Genomic DNA, 19698 nt, shown 5'->3' with positions numbered 1-19698 from the left:
GTTAGCAGTGACTGTGTATTTTTTAAAATAATGTAACCCACTTTAGAGGTAGGATATGGACCCCACTTTTCATTCACTAATCTTAAGACAGGTTTTCATTTAGTGTTGCTTGTTAAAATGAGTACTTTGTAATTTATATGCATTAATTTTAAGGTTATTTTTGACTGCCTCAGTTTAGAGGGTTTTATTTGGAAGTTGGCTATTGATGTTAATAAAGTTCAAATTATAGTATGCATGTATTTAACATAAAATACACATCTAGAGAATAATTTGCAGCAGACCTTACATTTCATTTAGCTGAGCCAGAAATCATTATAACTCTTATTCTATTTGGGTGCAAATGTTAAAGGAAATAAAAATTGGTAAGATACTCTATAGAAGATGTAAAATGTACATAGCTTTTCAAGAATTAGCAATGATTTGTACAAAACTATAGGATAATTCGATGTTTAAATTGTTAAACTTAAATGTTTCCATAGATTTAATGAGAAAATCCAAATTCCACAGTCTGAAATCATCTCTTTTTAGGAACTTTAATTTCCTACATTTCAGTAACAGCGAGCATTCATAGCAGTAGTTCTTTTTTAAAATATATTTTTATTGATTTCAGAGATGAAGGGAGAGGGAGAGAGAGAAACCTCAATGGGGAGAGAGAATCATTGACCAGCTGCCTCCTGCATGCCCCCCACTGGGGATGGAGCCTGCAACCTGGGCATATGCCCTTGACCAAAATCAAAACCGGGACCCTTCAGTCCACAGGCCGACACTCTATCCACTGAGCCAAACCGGCTTGGGCAGCATTCATAATTCTTACAAAATGTTTAAGTCAACATTTCAACAAATAGGCCTCTCCATTAGAAATCTAGATGTATTTGAACATACTGACTCTTTCACAGAGTTACAGCCTCTTCATTTCGTGTATGTTAATAGTCTCTGCAGATTTGTTGGAAACTGAATTTCTGTTCTTCATCAGCCTCTGATTTGGATGGCTAGGCTGGTTTCATTTGAAAACAAGCTCCTCCTGGCCTTGGAAGAGGTTTGGCTGCCCCACACTTAATAAGTTCAGTAAACCCTGAAAAACCATCAGGACCCCAAAGATGATAGCCAGAGTGGATAAAAAACACAGAATCCACTGTTGGTTGATATTCAGGCAGAAATACAAAGGCCAAAAGGAAGGAAGTAAAAGTATAGTCAGGATCGGTGTTCACATTACATTTCCACAGTGCCTGGAGCTCAGGGCTATAGTCAATAGTTATGTTGGTAATAACACCTAGTCATACTATTGATATATTACTAGTCCCTCCCTCACAATAATTAATTTGATACAAATTCCCAGAGAACGTTGTTCCATATTGATTTTCCACGTTGCAATTTCATTCTCACATTATTCAGGAAAGTATGTAGATAGTAGGTTGTATCGCATTATTATCCTGTATTAGAAGGGAAACGGGTGGGATGTGGAAGAGTTGAAAACATTCTTGCGCAAATGTTGAGGTGAAGAATATGTTTTGTTAAATTTGATTTGGAATCTTGGGTCACAAAAACTTCATCCTGTGGTTTCTTTGCTGAGCATGTGCAGATGATGTTGTAAACAGCACAGAGTGTTAAGGAGTTGGTGTTGCGGTGTGACTTGTGTGCCTTCAGCTGTCCTTGCTGTAGCAGAGATTAGCTGATGGTCTTCACATTGGAATGCATGCTCTAGAAAATCCCAGAGTGGGCACCCAATTGGCCTATGCTTTTGTATTAACATATTTATTTGTGATCAGACTCCAAACATCCATTCATTTAGCAAAGTGTCAAAAATCTAGATGAGCCAAAGATCTTATGAAGACTGTAGTTAACTGATTTGGGATGGTAGCAAACAGGATCCTTTATGCAGAATAACCTTCTTATGAATGGAGTTATTTCTCCCCATGTAAGAATTGTTAACTTCCATATATACATGACAGCATTCATTTGTTTATTTACTCAATTACTCCCAAATATTACAGAATGCCTACTGTGTGCTATGTACTTTGCTGGGCTTGGGGATTCAGAGATAGCATCAACACCAGTCCCTGCTCTCAGGTTTCTTCCAAACCAAAGGAGGGGTCAGATCTGCTGTAATGCAGCATGAATACTGTACTCCTGGTCTACACAAAACACCATCCAATGAGGTTTATATAACCAAGTGCGCTTTAGCCAATGTTAATTCAATCAGTGTTATTGGAAAATAACAGTATTTTATTTTGGTATATATGCAGTATAACATAAAAGAATGAAATGTCTTTTCAAACTACCTAAGAAGTCAGCTTGCAATTTTTTTTTTATATGAAATTTTTCCTCCGATGGCAATCATAGATGTCATTTATGAAGAAATTCCTAGCACCTTTCTCTAAACAAGTAAGGTTATAGACTTATCTTGAAATGATAGATACTTGCTTTAATTGATCCCTGCTATAAAATCAGTTTAGCAACGATACTTAGTTCCAGTTGATTTTTTTAGTTCATCATCTTAATTAAGTTTAGCCTCCCTTCAACCTTTCAGCCTTATTGGTAACTGTTACTTTTCAGCAATTTCAAAGAGATTACATTTTTAAATGATTTTTTAAAAACCTCCCTGGTAATGGTCATTAACCTTACACACAGCAGATATTGTACTTGTGTATAATTAAAGGGACCAAACATGAAGTTTTTTTTCAGCAGCCCATAGTCCCCAGAAGCTAACTTTTATCTCTAGGTTTTTTTTAAAATTAGACCCATGGCTTAAACCTAAGCAATATAGATTAGGGAAATGGTGATTTGGGCAAAATGTTACCTATTCAAAAATGTAAGTGGCAGCACTTTCTTGCAAACCCAGACTAAGTTTTGCATATCTGTTTTGAATAACTTTGGTGAAATTAAGTGATTTGAAATTGGATGCCGTCAGGTAAGCTGGTGAGGCAGCTCCAAGCTATGGCAGGTCAAGGAAATCACGTAAAGCGGAGTCATCCTCATTTCAATCCCCCTCATTGTAGAAACACCAGCACCATTGGACTCTGAGCATGGCTGCATCTTGTTATAGATATAGAAGTTTTAAAATCAATTTGATTTTCACTGGTATGATTCTCTAGTGTACTTAATATGCTATGGATGGGTTTCTGAGAATAGTAAGAAGCAGTTACACTTCTCATGAATATATAGCAGATGAGGCACACTGATTTATTATTCCATTCTATTTTAGAACCTGCTTATGATTTTTTTTTTAAAAAAAGAACGAGAAAATCTCTAAAAAGCACAGACTAGTATATCTGTGTTTTAACTCACTAGGTGACTTTGGGTACACCCTTTAACTACTTTGTGCCTCAGTTTATCCACCTGTAAAATTTTATAAAACCTCCACCTCTAAATTACTACTGACATTTTTATAAGTAATGAATTTTGAGTCCTTTTAATATATGTATTCAAAATTAAATAATCTCCACATTTCTAATATCAGTTTCTTTTTATTTATAAAAAATGTCCCTTATGATTTAAAAAATTTTATATGAAACTCAAGGAGATGAAGGACGATGAAGAACTCTGCAGGAGAAAAAAAATTAAATGGTGTGAATTGACAACACAAGTTCTAAAACTCAAGAGAATTCTAAATGAACTCACGATTCACTAATCAAAGATATTTGATATACTGATTCAAGAAGCAATGCATTTGCAACTCACAATAAAATTTGGTCATGAACTGTAAAACTTACTTCTTAATTTACTATAGCCCCACCAGTACAAACCTTCTCCTGCTCTCCTTTTTCACTAATGGAGTTAATATTTAGTTAGTTCATTCTCTAACGTACCTTCCCCGGTGATATTGTGTGTGTGTTTTCCCCCTCTTCTGTTTTCTGACCTCACCAAGGTGCCAGATGTCAACGGGAAGAGTTGAATGTACAATTTAACACCAAGAAGTTAGCAGAAGTCCATGTCCCACTGATAGAGAAGGAAATTATTTAACCTTGCTTTCTGGGTGATTGACTTTTTAAAAATGCTTTAATCCAAAGTGTTCTTAAAAACCTCTCTAAAGCGTATGTGCTGAATTTTGGTTACTGTGAAATGTCCTAGCTAGACTAACTGTAGATTAACTTTGACCCCACCCAAATTATAAGATAGAGCTTTAGGGGAAGAGAAAATAAAAATTCCAGAAAGTCTAACAAATTAAGGCCAGGTTATAAAACTAAAATTCATAGTTTATTTAGGAATTAAACATTCTAAATAGAGGCCAGGCCCTGTGCCCAGGCTGTTGGAAGGGGAGATCGCAGAACCTCAGCCCAGCCCTGAGGGCATGCCAATGCATTGGGGACTGTGGGCAGAGATGGGGGCCTGACTAGTAGATCATGTAGGGCCTGCTCGCCTCACCAGAACACACGAGTCCCCACCGTCTATGGAAACATCTGGATGTTCGACTGAAAGTTTTTATTCTGCATCCCAGTGTTAGAGTACATGTGTATCTCATCTATAGACACAATCCCAAACCAAAATAGCTTCATTGACTAAATTTACCCTTGAGTGTGCAATTAAATAACACACTCTCTTTCTAGAAAAGGAAATGTTTTCTCCAAATGTTTCATCAAGTGTGGACGACACTTGTCCTGGGAGAACATAGAGGACCTTCCAGTGATAAGCAATTTGCTATCCTCCGGGGCAGCGCCTCTGAATGCTGATTGTAAGTCAAGAGAGAAGTTAACAGGGAAACAGCCAAGACAAGGAGTAGGAGACCAAGTGGGGGTGAAAGGAGAAGGAAGGAGAGAGAATGTATTTTCACAGAAAGGATGGATGAATGCCAAAGTTTATACTTTTCATCGTGTACACATCCAGAGAACAATATTTAAATGATCTTATATATTGAATTCGAGTTTAGCTTGAGAACAGGACTGTCCATTTAATCAGCTCTTCCTCCTGTCCCATGACCACCAAGAGAACATCTGACCTATTCGTTTGGCTCTTAAAATTAAATGAGCTCTAAAAATGCCAGGTATTTGCCTGGCCAGTTTGGCTTGGTGGATAGAGCTTCAGCCTGCAGACTCAAGGGTCCCGGGTTCGATTCTGGTCAGGGCCATGTACCTTGGTTGCGGGCACATCCCTGGTGGGGAGTGTGCGGGAGGCAGCTGATTGATGTTTCTGTCTCTCTATCCCTCTTCCTTCCTCTCTGTAAAAAATCAATGAAATATATATATTTTTTAAAAAGGGAAATAAATACATACATACATACATACATACATAAATAAAATGCCAGGTATTTTCTTCTGGTGGAAGCAACAACAGACACATACATTAATATTTCCATGTCTTGGTTAAAATGCAGTGCTGTGGTTTTGTTTATCTCTGAAAGAAATTTCAAAATGTCAAATGGGTATAAAACGTGAAACATCACACACTTCCCCAGTAAACTGAAAACAGACGATAAGCCTTAGGATATACAAATGGATCTAGTGTGCTTTTTCATTTCTAGGAATGAGTTAGTCCTTAAAGACCCCTTATCACTATTGAGGATTTGATATAGCATTCATGTGCATTTCTTTCACAAACCCGATTGAATTAAGTGCAAACGGTATTTGTTGAAAGTATCTGTACTCCTGCCTGGGGTAGAGGTGATGGAGGTTACCTGTAGGGCAGGATCTTCCTGGCCTGAGAAAGCAGGTTTTCTAGCCGGGGAAGACTAGACTTGCATCTGTTGTAACATACCAGGCTCTTGGGTACAAAGTGGCCCAGTAAAGACAGTCAGCACCTAGAACTTCAACCAGGGAAGGAATGGATCAGCAGCATTTGCAGAAGCTGGAAAAGGCTTTACGGAAGCAGAGACTGGTCTGGCATTCTGATTTTGGATGGATTCGGAGGAGAGGGGTCTGGGAACCTTAGGCAAGAGAAACAATGTAGGGTAGACCCAGCAAGTACGAGAAACAAAGGCCCAGCTAGAGTAAAGGGTTTGTGTTTGGTGATAGAAAAAGCTCAGCTCAGCCCATGGGATAAGGTTAAGAGAAAACCTGAAGGCTCAGAAGGAGGAATTTAGAGTGGATTCTGTGGTGTCGACCAAGGGAACCATTGCAGGTTCTTGAGCAGAGCTGTGCCACGATTTTTAAGAGAAAGTAATTACTCTTCTGCTTTGAAAGGTGGTGCTGATGAATCTATCGGCTGTCTTGTTTATTGTTTTTGTGTCTCCCTTTATTTTTTAAAAATGTGTTTTTATTGATTTTTAGAGAGAGAGGAAGGGAGAGGGATAGAGAGATAAAAAACATCGATGAGAGAGGAATATCATTGACCAGCTGCCTCCTGCATGCCCCCTTCTGGTAATTGAACTCACAACCTGAGCATGTGCCATGACCAGGAATTGAACCGGTGACCTCTTGGTGCCTGGGTAGATGCTCAACCACTGAGCCACACTGTCCAGGCCTTTTTTCTCCCTTTATTTTTTTTATATAGTTTATTGATTTTTTTTACAGAGAGGAAGGGAGAGGGATAAAGAGTTAGAAACATTGGAGAGAGAGAAACATCAATCAGCTGCCTCCTGCACACACCCTACTGGGGATGTGCCTGCAACCAAGGTACATGCCCTTGACCGGAATCGAACCTGGGACCCTTCAGTCCTCAGGCCGATGCTCTATCCACTGAGCCAAACCAGTCAGGGCTTTTTCTCCCTTTAGATACTCAGTCTCTTCATCTGATATTTACTGCTCATGTCTACTTCCGTGTGGCATTTTCTCACATCCATCCCTCTTGTACTTCCATTTTCTGATGGCCGTGTGAGGGCAGAATGAAGGGTGGGTTGGAACATTCACCTGGAATGTGGGACCACCTGGTGCTGGGGAGGCCAGGGAAGCAGGAACCACGTGACTCCTGGTCCTCTGGCCTCTACTGCACTTGGCAGAGATGCAATTTCTCTGATGTGACATGTCACTGCCTCTCCCCTCGGGGCGAGCAGGATTGACAGGCATTGATGCTGGTCCCATTGAAGAACGTGCGCTTGTGGAGCGCTGGTGCAGACACAGCCTTGAGGAGCAGCACTGGTCACCTCCATGCGCAGGATGCATTTTATGCCATAATTACCCATTGCTCTCCAACTGTACGCCACCCAACTGTGTTCTTTCACAGTCTGACTTGAAATATATCTTAAGACCTGCTTCTAAGAAAGATGTTCCTTCACGCTATAATTTTCTCTCCCATAACTCTACACAATTAAGATCACTATGGCCCTCCAACCCTGCCTTTTGTAGCTTTTAAAAGGGGGAATATAGTGGGAAGAAAAGAAAGCATTTTATTTGGGGATGTCTCCAAAGCCATTCATTAATTTTGGAAAAGTAAAATGCACTTAACCTGATGGAATATTTATAAAAATTGGAAGCTCACTGTCAACTAAATCTCATTTATTTAATCTAGTATTAGACTGCCTTTTTTTGTTAACCAGATGGAAAACATTAGCAGTAATAGTGAACAAACATATCCCGGCTCCCAGCGGTCATTTTTAACCACCATTAACAATCTGGTTTTTACAGATTAGTAATATGCAAAAGGCAGTGGTCCAGATACACAAAAGGCAGCTGAAGCGTCTGTGCACCTTACTTACTAGCATTGAACTATTTTTAAAAACCCTTTGTATGTGAAACATTCGATCTAAGCTCAAAATTGGCAGATTTTACCCAGAAGTTGGAATAGAATATCCCTTTGAAATAGACACTGATGTAAAATATTAATAAACCCTCCACAAAGCTGATGAAAAGAAAAGCTTATTAGTAATGTCATCAGTAGATTTGCCTGTGGTTCATATAGTTTCCATTTACTAGCCATTTGTTTAATGGTTTCATACCTATGTAAGCTTCCTAATTGTAAAGTAGAAAAGAAGTGCATTTTAACGCGTCATATTTTAACTTTTAAATTTAATTACCTAATTGAAATGTAATACAAAATAAACAGCTCACAAAATACACTATTGGAGCAAAAAGAATCTGGTGTAAAATGTGAGAAGGACTTGGCTTCTAGAGTTGCCTATTCAGAAACAAACTATCTCATTTAAACCGAGTGTTGAGTGTTGCAGGGTTTTATTATGCCCTGTAAATGGATGCAGAGGTCTGTGCATTCTTGTTTCTCCTCTTGTTCAGACTCAAGATTGAGTATGAACCATCTGTTTGACTAGAGCAAACATCGTCAAAACTGCACATATTATGCACTTATCTTCCTTTCAAAATACCGTTATACCTGGTTTACGTATTTATGATTTGCTATCCACCTCATGTTACTCTTGTTTTAGATACTAGTATTTTATAATAATTGCATTGAGGTCTATTTTTAGAATGCTTCACAGAAATTTCCTCATATTTTATTTTATTTTTTTAAATATATTTTATTGATTTTTTACAGAGAGGAAGGGAGAGAGATAGAGAGTTAGAAACATCGATGAGAGAGAAACATCGATCAGCTGCCTCCTGCACATCTCCTACTGGGGATATGCCCGCAACCCAGGTACATGCCCTTGACCGGAATCGAACCTGGGACCTTTCAGTCCGCAGGCCGATGCTCTATCCACTGAGCCAAACCAGTTTCGGCTACTCATATTTTATTATATGGAGAAGAAAGCCAAAGTTTGAACATTCAGAAGCCTATAGAGAGAGGCCATGTCGAAGATGAGAGTAGGAATGAGATTGTGCAAGTATGCTCTAGCTACTAGAGAAAATGCCTGCGTTACGGAACTCAAGGTTGCCAACGATATTCTTGTCCTACTGACGGGGAGCAGGAAGCACCTTCTCATAACTATGTACGTGTGTAGGAATATTTGCATAAATTATATTTACATATATGTATTTACATACACACACCTATACGCATACACACATTCCTGCACACACATACTCCCAACTATCTTCAGGTGGACTGCAGAATCGCCATTTATAAGATCCTGCTAAGGATTTTCCTGTCTGTCCTGGTACTCACCTGTCTCCCTGCCACTTTGGGGAGAAATTCTGTGTCCCTCCTTGTAGGAATTTTTACCTTGACAGCGAAATCTCCCAGTATTCCTACAAGTGCCCAGGGCCATTACATTCCATTTCTTGCTGAGGAAGGGAAATGAGTAAATAGTGAGGAGAGAATTGAAATGATGCATTCTAGCCTGGGTTATAATTTAAAATCTACAACCTCCCGAGGTTCCTTTCAGTGACAACTGAAAACACTTTATTGAATACCTGTTATATGTGCAGCACTGTGCTAGGCACTGGCCATGCAGGAAAGACAGAGCCCTACCTCCAAGCAGCACGCCATCTAGTGGGTGAATTAGGCAAGTAAGTGAACAGCTTCCAGGGACACAGAGGAGGCTAACGAGGGGGACAAAAATCCATGAAACTTCAGAGTACTTTTGTCTGTACTCACCTCTTTGGAAAGCATATCACATTTTATATATAGTTGTAGGTAGCTGATTGAAATTTGAAAACAAACAAAAAAATTCTGGTTAGCTGAATGATTGGATTTCTTTAGTTTATAATTTCTGGATTGTATAGACTGAATTTATGAATGTAGATAAATAGATTTTCTTTATCTTGCCTTCATTCTGGTTGGCACTTAAGCAAAATAGGTAAGAAAAACAATCTAACCTTTACCCACAATATAGTCTTTATTGGTTAAAGGCAAGTAGTTAAGAAATTATCAGCAAGCATGTGACTAATACAAAGTAATATTAGATAACTAGTCTCTGTTTTAGGTTGATTTAAAAAAAAAAACAAAAAAAAAACCCTATCACTTATTAGGAAATTGTTCCAGGCTTGTAAATTCTCTCTCAAGGACAACTGAAACCTCCTCCCACTGCTTTTTCACTGTCCCAAACGTTGGTGGCTCCAGATGGCAGGAGGCTTCTGCTTCCACGGTTTGGAGGCCTTTCACTAGTCAGCAGACTTCTTCACGCTTCTGCAGGGAGAGGGACTCTGATCAGACTTCTTCCAGAAATGTTGACTGCTCAACCGCCTCTCTTGCCCGTTCTAACAATTACCTTCCTTGTAAAGGAGGGGTAGTGCTGGGGCGGGGAGAGGGGCTAACTCAGGAATCTACTTTCACAGAGCTGCCAGCACAGGCCACAAAGGCTGTGCCCTCATTCTCTCTAGCTCCCCCCATGCTCCTGGGGAATTGAACATGAGCAAATGAGGACATTTGGTTCTGAGGACTTCCAGTTTCAAGTTATGGTAAATAATAAGCCCTTTTGTAGATACTGAAACAAAATGAAGAGAAGAACGTTCAGAAAATAGCCCACACAAAACTAATATTTTTCTCCTTTTTTTTTTTAAAGGGGAACACACTCAAGAAACAAATTCACCTCATTCTCTCAAAAAGGATGTAGAAAATATGGGGAAAGGTAAAGAAAAGTTTTAATTCTGTGGAACTTCTCTTTGCTTTAAAAGACTTATAGAGATAATAGGAGGATATTTTTGTTCTACGCCGTATTTTAAGCTTGACAAGCAACATATGAATAATATATGGACCATTGGGTGGATATAATTGAGATTAATGCATACATATCAATCAATACATGACACTGTAATATAATACTTTAAAATAATATATTACATTGATTTATATTCATGGATTTCTGCACAAAATCTATCCTATGTCTATGCAACACTTTTTAAACTGATAAAATATTTCGTCTTCTAATAATAAATTGCCATATATAACAGTTCTCTGGAGAGTTATTTATAAAGATTAGTAAAATGACTCTTCCTTTTTTCTTTATTAGAAGAACTTCAGAAGGTTTTATTTGAACAAATAGATTTACGGAGACGACTGGAACAAGAATTCCAAGTGTTAAAAGGAAATACATCTTTCCCAGTATTCAGTAAGAAATCACTTTTATTTCATTGCATTATGAAATTTGATGACATTCCTATTATTAGGCTAAAGAATATGCTTCTGAGGATTAGGTGACTGTGTAAAGTGCTGCTCAGTCTTCCTGTGATCTCCATGTAAATATTAGGAAATTTTAGTCTCTTATTTATGCTTTGAATCAGCTCACAGATGAAATTTCAGAGAAGAACGTTTGGTATTTATTGCAGCAGTGTATGTGTATCTGTATGTATGTATTGTGTATATTTAAAATATGTATGCAAACATACCATTAAATGTGTAGATATATTTAAATATTCAGAAATATTTAGGATGTATTTATTTTTAAAATATATTTTATTGATTTCAGAGAGGAAGGGTAAGGGAGAGAGAGATAGAAACATCAATGATGAGAGAGAATCATTGATCGGCTGCCTTCTGCATGCCCCACACTGGGCATGTGCCCTGACTGGGATTCGAACTGTGACCTCCTGGTTCATAGGTCAACACTCAGCCAATGAGCCACACCAGCTGGGCTAGGCTGTATATTTTTTTAAAAGAATTACTCAGGCCGAAACCGGTTTGGCTCAGTGGATAGAGCGTCGGCCTGCGGACTGAAAGGTCCCGGGTTCGATTCTGGTCAAGGGCATGTACCTGGGTTGCGGGCACATCCCCAGTAGGAGATGTGCAGGAGGCGGCTGATCGATGTTTCTCTCTCATCAATGTTTCTGACTCTCTATCTCTCTCCCTTCCTCTCTGTAAAAATCAATTAAAAAATATATTAAAAAAAAAGAATTACTCAAGTATTTTTATTCCCTAAGATAGAAAAAAACAAAAGAACAATTAATTCATATTCTCAGATTGTGCTGGTTGGAGAGCTGCTTGGTGCTTGAAATACGCATATATATGAAGTTTTAAAATTTATCAATTCAATGTACACATGTTTGTTTTGTTGATTGAAATTAGTATAATTTTAGTAGTTTTGGATTCTCCATATTTAATGTAAAAATTTCATTTCAACTTTGATGGCAGGAGATATTTTAGTATAAACGCTATTGGTTGTGCTGCCAGAATCCTGGAATTTCAGACTTTATGTAGGTGTCCAGATTTGTAACATCCACCAGCCCCAGTCTGGGTCACATTTTGACAAATACATTAACAGTCATATTTTTTTTTTATTAAAGCTTTTTGAGTTTTACTTACTCATAGTCCTCTCTCCGGAGAAAGTGGGAAATAAAATAGTATATGAACATATATTTTAAATTCTATAAATTTATATTAATTTCTCTGAGGTACTTTTTTAGAATGTTAGCATGTCCCTTGTTTATTAATCTGGGCATCACAAAACATATATTGGTAATTCCTGTGCTAGAGACCAAGACCAGCATGTGGAAGAAGATTTTCCAGGAATTGTGACTATTTTAATCATATCAGCAGGAAGGTCTGCATTCACCAGGGCCTCTCCAATGTACGCGTCAGCACAATTGAAAGTCGTGTCTTCTCAGGTAGCAGTTTTGAATGGGGCTAGGTTCCTGGTAACATGTCAAACTGAGTTCCACCAGAACACTTAGCGCAGTCAGAGCAAGAGGACACATGAAGGAAGAGAGCTCTAACCACAGGAGTTACAGGGTGTGCCAAGTGAGTGATCTCTTAGTGCCCTGGAGGGAGGCGTGGAGCTCACAGTACTCCCGTATTTTGAACTTGCTGAGGCTTAAAATAAGATCGACTGGAGAAGGATGGTCAACAGCCTTTGATAGTGTATTAGGAACATCATGACATTTGGAGCTTCGAGAAAAAGAGAAATGTATTAAAAAATCTTTGAAACCTTAAAAAGCAGATGCTTTCAAAGGATCTAGAGTTCTCTCATTTCTAAAACTATATCTTAAGAAAGACTGCAAGGTTCCTTATAGAATTGAGCAAACATTGAATGATTAGTTTCCCCTATAAGCTGATGTTTATCTAATTGTCAAGTTTGCAAATCCCAGCTTTTAGATCCAGCAGAGCCAATTGGAATCCCTAAAGTGTCCCCCTGCCTTCCTTGAAGCCAGTGTAGCCATGATTGATTCCGTTAATAAAAGCTAATGAATCATTGGCACAAATTAATTTATAATCATTTATAAGTTTTCTTTATTAACTGCTCTACTATATACAATGTGTACATGTTTCTGTTTTTTCTTTTTTTTAAGTTAGAATGTTATAGTACAACTGGCCAGTTTTGACTCAGGCCTGTCATTCAGCCTTTTGATCTGAATTAAAATGAATCCTCTGTGATCACCACACATATAAAACACTTCAATTAAACAACAACAAAAAATTTTTCCACTTTTTTATCTGCAGTGTATTCCACTGACCAAGGAAGTGGTGTGCGTGTGCCCACGTTTGAATAATGCGTGGTCTAGACACACCGCAAAGAGGCAGTTAATTTCACACCAGTGAAATAGCAAATGCACGTTGTGTGCTGGTGAGCTACACGGGAGAGGCCTTGAGGCTGGTGGGCGGATTTAGATTCACTCAGGTGGAAAGGGGAAGACGGAACTTCGTAAAGCCGTCTGTATCAGAGGGAACCTGGAGTTTTGCAGAGCTTTTTACTAGGAGGTGGACAGACACTCATAGTCACAACCCCTAAAACCAGTTCACTTAGAACACGGGACTCAGCTAAGCTACCACACGTGACAAGTAGGAACCCAGGCTCAAAAATCGACCCGACCCGAGTTCAGCTATGCTGGCTTCAGAAAGGGGCCCTGCCACTTCCTGGTTATAGGACCCTGGACCCTGTAAAATAGGGCCGATAATTCCTGTCTCGTAGGAAGATGAGAGGGTAAATGAGGGGGTCCGTGAAGGGCTGTGCACGTCCCTGGTGCTCAGTAATGTCAGCTGCGATGACTAAGCAGGAGGAGGAAGAGATTATTAGCACTGAGCTCTAGAAAAGCAATCCTATATAATAAAAGGCTAATATGCAAATAGATCAAATGGCAGAACAACCAGAACAACCGAACAACCGGTAGCTATGAAGTGTGCTAACCACCAGGGGGCGTGCACAGAACATGGCAGGTGTCAGCCACAGTGGGATGGTGGAGCAGGTGAGCGGGGACACCAGACCAAGGCAGGGTGCCAGTCGCTGTCATCGGGGCAAGCCTCTGGTGGTTACTGAAAATTCTTTGCTCCTGTGCGCCACGGTCCCTCCCGGTGCTCACACCTGCTGCCGGCGCCAGCCCCGCTCACACCTGCTGCTCGCACCCACTGCAGGCACCTGGTGCCGGGTGCCAGCAGTGGGTGTGAGCGGCGACTCCAGCACCGCTGCAGGTGCGAGCGGGGCTGGCACCGTCAGCACATGGGAGTGGTGGCCATGAGAGCAGGGCTGCCGGCAGAGAGGGGACCGAGGCCGTGGCAGGAGGGGCCGGCTGGGGGAACGGAGGATGGGTCGAGACCCACCCCTGTGCCCACCGCAGCCTCGCGGCCCACAGTTCCTTTCAAGGTGCACGAATTCGTGCACTGGGCCCCTAGTTCTAGAATAAGTTTCTGAGTTTCTCTTGGGATTCTTGTTGTGGTTCTGGGGGTTAATGAGGACGAGGGGAATAAATAAAGGTGAGGATAAAGATTAGAGGAAGGAGAAAGAGGAGGAGGTGGTGGAAGACCAGGTAGAGGAAGAAGAGAAAGGGGAAGAGGAGGAGACAGCATCTCTATATTGGGAGGGGGGTCAGAAATTGAGAGGAGGAGGAACAAGCAAGTCTCTCACTTGGTGGGAGGGAGCTTCCAGAGCTGCTCTCCATAAATACTCTGCAAAACCCTGATGGGGAAATACAGGGAGGAAGCCCGGGCTCAAGCAGCAGGGCCAGGCATGCATTTCAGAGCAGAGGAGCGCAGTGAGTAACCTTAGCGACTGAGAAACCTTAGGCCATCACCTAAGCCCTTTCAACTGTAACACCGGTGCTAACACCTACCTCAGGGAGTTGCTGGAAGGATTACTTGAGTGAAATATACAAAGTGCTGAGCACAGTGACTGCTCCATGGTGATGTGAGTTGTTGCCACCATAGTCCACTTTAAAGTTTGATATTTAGATGCTGCAGGGACTTGACAGTAAACCAACTGATATGAGAAGCCAGAACTTCTCGAGATTTATTGGCTGTAGTTACCGAGAGTGGAACAGGCAGTGAAACTTGGTTTGATACTAGACAATGCGTTTCACTGACAAACTGGGTAAGACATGAGCAAGAGAGAGGGCAGGCATTGTAAGGAGAGGTGGGAGAAATGTAATCTAGAATTGGGTGGAAATCCATGTTTGGAGGAAATGGATGAGGAAGAGTTCACCCTTATCAAGGTCACTTTGTGATGACAATAGGACAGTTGGTCAAACGTCCTGCAAAGACAGTTGCATTTAGTTGGACGGGAGTAAATGATTAGAGACCCTGTCCCCAACATGCCACCATTCCCTCTCCCTCCTCCTCCCCCCGCACCCCCCCCCCCCCCCAGTGACTGGTCAGATCGTGTTTGCAGCTCTAAATCCCAAAGTCATTTTTGCCACCACATTGTGTCCACCTTCCCTAGCAAACTTGTCTATTCTTTCTTCCTTCTCCTTTACCAGTACAGACCAAAAGTCTCAATAGTTGTTTAAAAGCAATGATAACAGAATGAAGACAATGTAAACAAGTGTGTTAAAAACAATTTTTAAAAATTAAATAATTTTAAAAATGTATTAAAACTACTCTGATACTATAATGATAGCTACATGTCAGCATACATTTGTCCACAATTTTGTTGTGAGCCCGTAGCTTGACGAGTAGGATCTACCTGGTAAACCATATGTACTGTATGGGTTTTTCTATTTCTGGTCCCAGAAATCTAGGCTGGATACTTTTTATTATTGTTTGGAAAACGCTTTGGCCTTTCAAGTGGGCATGTTAACAGAGCACAGCCCTTGCCCCTGTGCTGGCTGGCAGGCTGTGCTTCCGTGCTTTTTCTCTGCTCCCTCCTTTTATACTATGTTTCCAAAAATAGTTGTGTTTTAAGTGATTCTCATTAGAGACATTGGCCTAATGATTTTTTTATCCTCAGTTAAACTGTGCCCCTTCACTCCCCAAGAGAATGACAGCTTCTCCCGTAACCATTGCACGGCACCACATACTTACCTATAGAACAGAACCTTTCACATTAAATTCAGGGGTGAAATTAGGGATTGGGTCTTTTAAAAAAATAAATTATAACAGGCAAGACTATGGAAGCAATAAAAAGATCAGTGGTTGCCAGGAGTCGGGTGGAGAAAAGGGATGAGTAGGCAGAGCACAGAGGATTTCAGGGCAGTAAAACTACTCTGATACTATAATGATGGATACATGTCATTATACATCTGTCCACATCCACAGAATGTACAACACCAAGAGTAAACCCTGATGTTGACTGTGGACTTAGGAGAATTATGACATGTCAATGTACGTTCATCCTTGATCACAAATGTACCACTCTGGAGAGTGACGTTGATAATTGGGGAGACTGTGGATATGTGGGAGGAAGGGTACATGGGAAATTTCTGTACCTTGCTCTTTGTTGTGAACCTAAAACTGTATTTTTTAAAAAGTCTTTAAAAATAAATGATAGGTGCCCTAGCCGGTTTGGCTCACTGGATAGAGCATCGGCCTGGGGACTAAAGGGTCCCAGGTTCGATTCCAGTCAAGGGCATGTAGCTTGGTTGCAGGCACATCCCCAGTAGGGGGTGTGCAGAAGGCAGCTGGTCGATGCTTCTCTCTCATCGATGTTTCTAACTCTCTCTCCCTCTCCCTTCCTCTCTGTAAAAAATCAATAAAATATATATTAAAAAATAAATGATAGATAGCTAGATTGATATATGTTTGAGGTTGGGGAAGGAAAGATAGATATGTGTTTGAGGTTGGTGAAGGAATTCACATAGTCTAGAAAGGTAGAAATCAGTAAAATAAAAAAACACTGCTGTTAATGTCTAGTGCCCAGTGCCTCGTGAGTAGTAAAGGATCTATTATCTTGAAAGCCATGGAAAGCCATCACAGGTTTTTAAGCAGAAGAATGAGAGGGATTTGGAGAAGAAGCGACTGTAGGCCAGATGGTCACTGGGAAACTATTGCTTTGGGGGGTAACAATGGCAAAGAGAGGGGAGAATGGAGGTAGAATGTACAGGACTCACACACCAGTTGGCTGAAGAGGAGGAGGAAAGGTGATGACTGTGTTTCTGGTTCCTTTAAACTGCTGACCTGACTATCCACCACAGCTGCAATATGACACTGTGTTACCATTTAAAGCAGAAAAAGGCAGTCGGCTAAGTCTACATTTTTTTTTTAAAAAACCACATCTAGAAAATGCAACAACATGATATATACATTGGAAGTCATTTTTTTCCCCATAAATGCAATTTAAAAATGATCAATATGTAGAATGGCAAAGTCAGTTTGCATAACGATACTTCTCACATAGAGGCGGGGCCTGCAGAACTGAACCAGGCCCAGGAAGGACCGTAAAATAAGGCTGATACAGGGAGAGAAAGTGTGCAGGTTGGCAGTCAGGCACTGTTTTTAGGAGTGGGACAGGCTGCAGTGAGGCCAGGCAGCCAGATCTAATGGACCCACATTTTATCACCCAGACGGCATTTTGTGTACAGGGGTCCGCATTCCCTGTGATCTGAGGTGCACCCTCTCCCTCCCTCTGAACTTCTGAAGGCAGTGGAAGCTTGAGGTACTTGCGACTTTCTCACGTGTGCAAAGGCCAGAAAACAGGATTGCCCAGACATTCCTGAGAGTGATGATGTGCAAGGGATTGTACTACGTGGGTTGTGAGATACTGTGAAATGTAAGATATAGACCTTACCCTCTCAGAGTTTACTGCCTATTCTGATTCAATTATAGAATCTTGAAAACATTCCTTCAAACAATCATGTTATTTACTTTTAAAATATATATATCAAGCTAGAGGCCCAGTGCACAACAGTTGTGCACAGGTAGGGTCCCTAGCAGCTGCCGGCTGTGGCCAGGGCCTTCCTTGGTTCCAAGCCGCCCCCTGGTAGTCAACACACATCATAGCGAGCTATCAAACTCCCGGTTGGTCGAACGCCCAAGGGGACACTTTATATTAGACTTTTATATATTTAGATAGGGGAGGGGTTTTCTATGGGGCTGTCAGTAATATTTTCACAAAATATGCTAAAAGTAGATTTTGCACTTTAATTCATTTCTGTCTCTATTTCTCTCTCCTGCTAGATAATTTCCAGGACCAGATGAAAAGGGAACTAGCCTACCGAGAAGAAATGGTGCAACAGCTACAAATTGTAAGTTGCATTTCTACTTTAAAATAAAGGCAGCTGGATGGGCTTGTTTAGAAACTGTTCATGTTTTTGCTGTGAAAGCCTTTGGTCCACCCACTTCTCAGCTGGTTTACATGCTAATTACCAAGAGATTTACTTAGACACAGGATAAGCAGATGTGTCAGTACGCTTCCTCGGGATGTAACTACCTACCATGTGTTAATAGACAGATGTGTACATTGTCTCTGTGGGCGAACCAGAGGTACCTGCATCGTCTTCTACTTCACAAACTTCCCAACACAGTGCTGGAATGTGCCAGACACTCCGTGGAGGCCACTGTCTCCCATCTTCCTCCCTCTCCCCTTCACTCCCCAGATCAGGGCCAGGCTCTCCACAGTCAATAGAATGAAGTGTGAACACTATTAATCAATTAAATTCACTTGAAAGATAATGAAAAGAAAAGAATTCTTTCCAAACAAAGTGTGTTACTCTTGCCTAATCATCTCTAAAAGTGGACACTAAGATCTATTTCTAGGGAAACAGGAAGATGTCTGATAAATAAATGTAGTGGGTTTTCTTTTTGTTTTGTTTATTTCCTTCTGAATTCCTCGCCTTTTGTCCCTCTGCAGATTCATCTGGTATTATTCACTAGCACCTTTAAAGCAGTCTCCCCTGCCTGGCCAGTGTGGTTCAGTGGTTGAGCACCAGCCTATGAGCTAAGACAGTAGTTCTCAACCTTCTGGCCCTTTAAATACAGTTCCTCATGTTGTGACTCAACCATAAAATTATTTTTGTTGCTACTTCATAACTGTAATGTTGCTACTGTTATGAATCATAATGTAAATATCTGATATGCAGGATGGTCGTAGGCGACCCCTGTGAAAGGGTCATTCGACCACCAAAGGGGTCGTGACCCACAGGTTGAGCTAAGAGGTCACGGTTCAGTTCCTGATCAGGGCACATGCCCTGGTTGCAGGCTCGATCCCCAGTGTGGAGCGTGTAAAAGGCAGCCAATCAATGAGTCTCATCATTGATGTTTCTGTCTCTCTTTCTCTCTTCCTCTCTGAAATCAATGAAAAATATACACCTTTAAAAAGGCAGTCTCCCCAGCTTCCTCCTTCTCATGAGTGGGATGGGGAAATGATTTCTGCTCAGTGTTGGTAAGATATTTGTAATCACCTGGGTAAAGACATACACTGCTTCTCAGTATTATTCATAGCATGATTATTATAATTTGGGTGGCTAGGCATTTCTGAGCTGGCCCATGTTATCCTTATACCATTAAGCATGTGTCTTTGCATACCCACCTGTCGTGTCTAAAGAGACAGGTATCTAGCTCTCTGTCAGGACTATTTAAGAAGGATGGTTATTAACCTTTGCTTTCTGCATGGAAGGAGCCATGCTCGTGCTGGGAGGCATTTTTAAAGCAACCCGTGCTTCATGTTTCTCTCCATTCCGGGCTCTGTTAACAGTGCTGCTTGTCAGTCTTAACGCCCCGCTGAGGTTTTCCTTGATCTCAAAGTGCCGGTTCACAACTCTTAGGTCTGAAAACCACCTCAACGTAAAGTGCCTCTTAAACAGGATCTTTCTTCTTGTTCTGCTTCTGTGTGTGTTCAGGTTTTTTGTTTTGTTTGTTTGT

The 19698-nt window shown here is 40.7% G+C and overlaps 1 protein-coding gene across 1 annotated transcript in view; it reads left to right on the top strand.

Annotated features, from left to right (window-relative positions):
- SKOR2 (SKI family transcriptional corepressor 2) overlaps nucleotides 1–19698 on the top strand; it is a 39436-nt gene that overhangs the window by 6100 nt on the left and 13638 nt on the right. Inside the window, exons 4-6 of the mRNA XM_070421627.1 lie at nucleotides 10265–10330; nucleotides 10712–10810; nucleotides 18016–18083. Coding sequence (XP_070277728.1) covers nucleotides 10265–10330; nucleotides 10712–10810; nucleotides 18016–18083 — 233 coding nt within the window. The remainder of the gene's footprint in view (nucleotides 1–10264; nucleotides 10331–10711; nucleotides 10811–18015; nucleotides 18084–19698) is intronic.

This window comes from Myotis yumanensis, unplaced genomic scaffold, assembly GCF_028538775.1.
Source record: "Myotis yumanensis isolate MYYU_CA2020_CCGP unplaced genomic scaffold, mMyoYum1.0.hap1 SCAF_7, whole genome shotgun sequence".
Taxonomy (NCBI): Eukaryota; Metazoa; Chordata; class Mammalia; order Chiroptera; family Vespertilionidae; genus Myotis; species Myotis yumanensis.
Note: the sequence above shows the minus strand (reverse complement) of the source record. Positions and strands in the feature narration are given on the sequence as shown.